We start from the raw sequence: 7,636 nt of genomic DNA on the forward strand, positions 1-7,636 counted from the left end.
GTATTGGATGTCCGTGTTCTTTGGGGAGAGAGTTGGGAATATCAGATAACTTTTTGGTGGAAAGTAAGTTGAGAGTGGAGGATAGGTGGAGAAAGAGGAAAAGGTAAAAAGGTAGAGAGGTGCTTGGAGAACAATCTTTAAATGAGAAAGAAAAGGAGCATGAGTACCAGGAGAAGTGTGAGAGGTGGTGAAGGATAGAGTAGAGGTAGGAGTGGAGGAGGAATAGGGTGTTTCAAGGAGGGAGTGATAAGGTGTGCAGAGAAGTTATGTGGAACAATGAGGATAGGTGGTAATAGAAGGAAGGGTAGCGAGTGGTGGGATGATGAAGTGAAGAAGGTAGTAGAAGAGAAGAAGCGAGTATTCAGGGACTGGTTGCAAAGTAGGACGAGAGAAACATATGGGAGGCACAAAGGAAAAAAAAAAGAGAAGCAAAAATAAATAAATAGATAAATAAATAAATAAATAAATAGATAAATGAATAAAGAAATAAAGAAATAAAAGAGAGAGAGACCAGATGTAAAATAGGAGAGGAGTATGACATTTATTTTTAAATAATGAAAAGATGTTTTGGAAGGAAGTGAGAAAGGGGGGTGATTCAGGTAGAGGAGAAAAGATAAAAAGCACAGATGAATAGATGTTAACAGAAGACGAGGCGGTAAGGGTAAGGTGGGCAGAGTATTTTAGAAAGCTATTGAAGGCGTAGTAGGATAGGGATAGATTAGTAGTACCAGTGGGAGGTGCTAAGAAAACGACGGTGATGAGAGAGGAAAATAGAGGAGAAATAAGAAAAGATGAGGCGCAAGTAGTTATTAAGATGATGAGAGCAGGTAAGGCACCTGGGTTAGAGGAGTGTCATTTGGAGTATCTGAAAAAAGGTGGTAGAGTAATAGTGGACTTGCTCGTGGACTTGCTAGTGGACTTGCTAATGGACTTGCTAGTGAGGTTGTTTAATGTGTGTCTAAGGGAGGGTAGAGTGTCAGAGGACTAGAGGAGTGTCTGTATAGTACCACTTTACAAGACAAAAAGGGACAGATGTGAATACATTAGTTTCAGAGGGATAAATTTGTTGAGTGTAGTGGGAAGGTATATGGGAGTGATTTAATTGAGAGGATTAGGAAAGGAACAGAGGGAATTATTGGTGAGGAACAGTGTGGGTTTAGGAAAGGTAGGGGTTGTGTAGATCATATTTTTGTGATAAGGTAGATATATGAGAAAATTTTAGGAAAATATAAGGATGTTTTTTGGACTTTTATGGATTTGGAAAAGGTTTATGACAGGTAAGACAGGAAAACTGTGGGAGTTATTGTAGATATATGGGACCGGGGGAGAACTGTCAGGGGCAGTCAAGAGTTTTTACGAGAATAGTAGAGCCTGTGTTAGAATTAGAGAAAGAGAGAGTGAGTGGTTTGAAGTAAAGGTGGAACTGAAACAGGGATGTGTTATGTCACCATGGCTATTCAGTGTGTAGATGGATGGGACAGTGTGGGAGGTAAAGGCAAGGGTAATGGGTAGGAGACTAGAGATGGTTAAAGAAAATGGAGAGAAGTGGGAGGTAAACCAGTTGTTGTTTGCTGGCAACACTGTGCTTGTGGCAGGGTCAGAGGAGGGATTAAGAGAATGAGGGGTTTGGGAGGGTATGGGATAGGAGAAAATTGAAGATAAATTAGTTAAAAAATAAGGTGATGAGGTGTACAAGGGGAGAAGATGGCAACGAGTTGGAAGTAAGTCTTAAAGGAGAGAGGCTGGAAGAAGTGGATAGCTTTAGGTATTTGGGGTCGCATGTGACAGGAAAGGGAGTAGTGGAGGTGAAAGTAAATTGCAGACTGTGAGAAACACGTAAATGCCTTTGGAGACTAAAATATGTCATAAGAAATAGGTATCTGGGAACAGATGGAAAGAAGAGATTATATGAATGGGTAATTGTGCCGACGGCACTGTGTGTGTGTGGGGGGGGGGGGGGGCAGAAACAATTAAATTTAAGAAATGTCTGAGAAGTATGGTAGGGGTTACAAGGTTGGATAGCGTGATAAACAAGGATGTGAGGAGTGGAGCTGGGGTGGAAAAGGAGATGGCAGTTAGGGCTCAAGGAATACTGGGATGGTTTGGACACAAGGAAAGAACGAGTGATGAAAGATTAGCAAAAGATGTGTGAAGGCAGAGGTGTAATGAATGAACTTGAGGGGACGACCGAAGATGAGATGGATGGATAGGGTAAAGGGGGAGTTGAGCAAGAGGGGAATGTCCGTTGAAGAAGGAAGGGAGAAGGCAAGAGATGGGGGTAGGTGTAGAAGGCTATGTATAGATGATACTGTGATACAAGGGAGGGAGGGGATGGCGGGTAGAGAGTGGTTATTGATGAATGATAATTTGACGTAGCACGAAGGGATTTCTCTCCGTCTTCTCTTTTTGTAAATGAGGGGACGGAGAGGGAGATGGGTCAGCAATTAAGTGTAGCGGATTTGCTGTGGATGTGCTATGTCTTGCTGCATTGTTTCTAACCATGGGTAGTGGGCGAGATACAGGGATGACCCATTATCCATGAGAAGCTAAGCTGAGAGGAAAGAAAGTGTGGTGGATGGGAGTGGAATGGGTGGGAGTGAAATGGTTGGGAGCGTGTACATACCTTTTGAATTGGCTGCTTCCCTTGTAAGGGGGAAAAAGCCCTTGGTATATAGATAAATAGAATCTACCAAATACAATTCTACCAATTCTACAAGTGATATAATTTACATGACATAAATTCTGTAAATGTTGTAGATATAATTAATAATTAAGGTAGATATTTGATAATTTTGAGTTTGTATAGTGGCGGGGGGGGGGCAGATATTTTGACATATGGTGAAAGAGGTGTTACTGTAAGGGGGGGGGGAGCGAAAAAAAGATGGGAACAAGAGGCATCTGTTGAGGAGGTCAACAAGTACTAGTTCGTGTCAAATATAGTTTGGAGTTGGAATTAGATCTTACAATTCTGTTGATGATCACCTCTGACAACACTTAAAATTATTCCAGAATTCTGAATGGATTTGCTCAAGTCTTCGGGCTTTATGCCGGAAACACTATATAAATATACGAAGTTTTTATCAGAGTAATTTCCATCAGTATAAAAAAAAAAAAAAAACTCTCCTTTATAGTGCACACATTACTTGAAATCCAGTATACGACTGTACAATGACACTTAAGTCAAAGTTAATATTGATCTGACTACGCCTAACTAACACTGTGTGCAGGATCCCCTCGACAGGACTATCCTGCTCTACGATCAATCCCGGACACTTCCTTCACATGTGTAGGAAAAACTGTGGGGTACTATGCTGATCAGGAAACTCAGTGTCAAGTAAGTAATTTTTCTTAGAAAATTGTTTACTTAAGTTAGCAAAATTTTATCTTTTTTGTAAATACAACCATTAATTTTTTTTTTTAAATTTTCAGGACAATGTCACTTTAAAATTTTCTAATATTCCCCTTTTCGTGTGTGGGCAAGTATTTTTTATTTTTTTGTGCTCGGTATGACAGGTAATTCTTATGTTTGTTGTATATCATATCTATCTTTTCTATTTTTATTGTTAAAGCAGCCAATTATTCTTCAAGGCGTTCTCTTTAACTTTTGTTATACAACATTTTGTTCCTTCACAATAGGGATGGGGGACTTTGATTATGATTTACTTATGTAAAGAAGTATTGTATAAAGAAAGATATACAAGGAGTGATGAAGATGGCAAACTGGATGAGAATGTGAAAAGTGAGAGAGTGGAGGAAGTGAAGAGTTTTCACTATTTGGGGTCATATGTGAGAATGCACGGAGGATTAAACGTGGAAATGAATGAAGAAGGTAGTTTTACCGATGATTCAAATATAGACAACTGAACAATATCAGGTTTAATGAAGATTATTTTTGTCAGGGTGGATTAAAGGATGAATGCAGAAGTGAATTGTGTGGTTGGAAAAAGTTGTTGGATAGGGTCAAAATGTGCTAAAGTAGGAAAGACTGGACAAGGGAAAAAACAACAAAAAATGTGGAGGGTGGATGAGGATGGAAGGAAGTTGAGAGGCAGACGGAGAATAAGGTGCATGGATTGAGTAAAGGGGACCTCGGATGCGTGTTGAATATCTATCTGTGAGGCAGGGTAGAGAACACAAAATATAGAAATGAATGAATGAAGATTATGAATGGATGGAAGGATGACGGGACTCAAATGTATTTTCTCTTCATCTGCTCTGTATTTTTTTCCTAGTGTATGAGGATGGGGGTCGCCATGTGAAGTGGTGGGATAAACCAGCTCCAATTGTCAAGTCTTGCTGTAACAGCTTTGGGTCTTGTTACATTGCCTTTGACCCGAGGAGTGTGGCGGTGGTCAGGGGCGAGATGATGAGATGGTAGTAGAGTCAAATGGGTTTTAATATGTATGTAACGTGTGTTTGCTTTAGCTCGGCCATCCCCTTCTAAAGCTACAGTTACGCTAGTCAACGGAATGCTTGTAGTCCAACAAGCATTCGTCCATCCAACCATAACTTTGGAATAGTGATTAGACTAGTTTTGGCGAGTCCAACCCTGCCGTTGGAGATGTTTCTGTGTCTGCCTTTCCAGCGGTGTAAAAGCAATCAACAACCACAAGAACAAGAACAACATTACTGTGCTTCGCAGCGAGTTCCTTTCATTGAAGAAGGAAGACAATGGAAGACACTATTGCAGTGAAATTGTGCCTTGCTACTATCATTCTTGCTGCTAATGTAGTAGCCTAAATGAATGCTCAAAAGAAGAAACTCAAACGATATTGGATAAAGCCATGAATGGCTAGAAAATCCAAGAATATTTACAACAACTTGTTGGAAGGGATGAGTCCGGAAGATAAGAAAGGCTTCTATGATTATCACCATATATACAGGAAGATCTTTGCTAAATTGCTGGAATTAGTGTCACCACTCATTAAAAAAGAAGACACCAATATGAATGAAGCATGAATAGGATGGGTAATTTCATTTTTCCACTCTATTACGACGAGAAACAGTTTGGCTCGTAGCAAGTAAATGTTTACACTGCAATGGTAGTCAAACGACTGTTTGATTATTATCACTATATACATTCCATATAAATTCAACTCTAATCCACGATTATCTTATACTGTTGAATAATTAATCTCTTATTACTGAATAAATTGTATACTTTTTCATATATGTCGTAGATATGAATACTGTTAACATACTGTAAGTCTTTAGTTTTTCCCTTAGATTTCATCCAAGGGAAGGACTCCGGCAGTGTGGTTGGAAGCATCTTTCCTCCAATCATACGCTTGAACTCTAAATCAAATCCTCCAACCTTGGACGAAACCCAACTAAATTGTTGGAATGTAACTATTCCGTTGACTAGTGTAAACATAACTTAAGCTGCAGGTACGGTAGCAACAGCATACTTGAAGTCCAACCTTGGCATTCGTCCATCCAACCCAATCTTTGAATGAATTGTTAGACGCGGGTCCAACCTTACCATTAGAGATATTTCCATCAATCACGTAAAAGGAATTACAGCTTGCCCCAACCTGTATCTAGAATGAGGAACTCTCATTAGCATAGCCAACGCTATGCCAGTTTCTCAAATATTTTACTCCAAACAAGTTTGAGCGACTCGCAATCTCTCTAAAAATGTATACTTGACGCTCTCTGCATCTCTTACACAAACACACACACATACAAACACACACAGACACAGACGCACACACCGCCACTACGGCGGTGCGGGTTTGAATCCCGCCCAGGGCTAAAATAATTTCAGTATCGTTGCAAGTCATTACTCCTATTCGTGGGCAGGGAGTTGGGTGTGTGTGTACGTGTAAGGTCACAGCATTACCCATAGATCGATCATATATGAGCTCTGAGCTGTCGATCACGAGTCCAACACGTGATCCAAGACCATGGTGAATCACACACACAGCATTACCCATAGATTGGTCAACGAGCTCTGAGCTCCCTTTCGGGAGGGAAATAGCTGTCGATCACAAGTCCAACATGTGATCCAAAGACCATGGGGAATCACACACACAAATTTAAATTAGGCAGCTGAGACGTTTTCTTTGGTTTGTCATCCAGAGAGAACGACAACTGTGGGGCTGACTCAGAGAGAGAAGGAGAGAGATATTACTACCTTTACCTTACCCGTTGTTTTTGTTAACTGAGGATTTAGCATTAATTTACATTTTAATTTATTAAATGCATATGCTTAATGGTACACTATGATTCTATTTTCTCACAATAGAATTATAGGATGAGTAAAAAAAATAAGATGAGAAAACAAAAATTTATTCACATGTCTTTATAAAAAGCACAACATGAACATAACTACAGAAAAAAAAATCAGAGTACACAACATTACGTGTAAGCATTCTATGTTCTTCGTGTTGTTGCCTCCGTGTTGCTGACCTGGTAAATTCTTTTTTATCAGCAAGGATTTTCAAATTTACGGGATCTCAAGCTCTGCTAAGAACCACGTATAACTGGCTATGTGTAAATACTGGGGCAGACATATACCGCATTTTGAAAAACTCTGCCCTTGACTTTTATTTATGGACATGGCAAAATCAGGTCTGATTGGGAAGTCCCTCCGTCTCATTGTAAATGACAAGTCCGTGTCTGGTGACTGCAAAATAATGCGCGGAATCAACAATGTTCTCTCTGCGTCAATACCAGTTATTTTACTCGCGGTTATCAAATTGTTTGACACCGGAAGCACTTTAAAGCGAGCGCGGTTGCAATGTCTATTCTTCTGATCCAGGTTTCTTAGGAACATTATTATGTGTGATCCTACTATCAAGTTGATGATATGGGGTGGCATGCCACTGATGTTGAGAGAACTAAGAAATTCAGTGGGATAGCGCTCAGCTTGGTCTTCATCTGCTACTGAATCGGTGCTTCTCAACGTGAACATCTCACCTGGTAATTTCTGCATTATGTGATTATTATTGAGTTTGTCCAGTTTATTTTTTGTAGTTAATAAGTGGTGCCGTCGGCGTTGTTTGATTGGCATACCTACTACTGGGAATAGTTTGGGTGAGACTAATCTAAGCTGTGCACAAGAATCAGAAAGATTGGCGATTGCGTTCGTATCCAAATTACTGACTCCCTCTTCGTGTTATATCGTGAAACTCCATCTCGCTTCTCAAGTCAATCCTTAGCCATCACAGCTCCCCTAAACTATTCCGCTAGTGGAATTCTGAACTGAAAGTTGGAATTTTTTCTCATTCTCTTAAAACTAATGGTCCTAGTTTGTCTCCGTCCGAACACGCCCTAGTGACGTCACGGATGGGCGGAGCTACAATGCACTCGCTTACAAAGTACTCTAGAAAAAACGCAATTAAACGAAAATAATATTCCTTCAAAGTTTCTGGTCTTACAAGTATAGCTCGTGATGATAACTATAGGATTAATTAAATCATCTTTGCTGTTATACTCGGTGCATCGAAAACTGGCCATTAGGGCGGAGCACGGAGATTCCCCCTGTGTTGCCACATATAATTATCTTATAATTCTATTTTATTTTAAACTTTATTTTATGATTTTATAATGTTGCCACATATAATTATATTATAATTTTTTGTCACACACCACCACTGAGGTATAAATCAAAGCAATGTTTTCTATACAAAGG

General features: G+C 39.8%; 1 protein-coding gene across 1 annotated transcript; it reads right to left on the reverse strand.

Moving 5' to 3' along the window:
* Positions 1-6,448: 6,448 nt before the first annotated feature.
* Positions 6,449-6,937, reverse strand: LOC143023723 (uncharacterized). Its single transcript, XM_076182323.1, has one exon. The coding sequence runs from the start codon at positions 6,935-6,937 to the stop codon at positions 6,449-6,451; it is 489 nt and encodes a 162-aa protein (XP_076038438.1).
* Positions 6,938-7,636: the final 699 nt, after the last annotated feature.

Source organism: Oratosquilla oratoria, unplaced genomic scaffold (genome assembly GCF_046742065.1).
Source record: "Oratosquilla oratoria isolate Oo_2021 unplaced genomic scaffold, ASM4674206v1 SCAFFOLD56, whole genome shotgun sequence".
NCBI classification, from domain to species: domain Eukaryota; kingdom Metazoa; phylum Arthropoda; class Malacostraca; order Stomatopoda; family Squillidae; genus Oratosquilla; species Oratosquilla oratoria.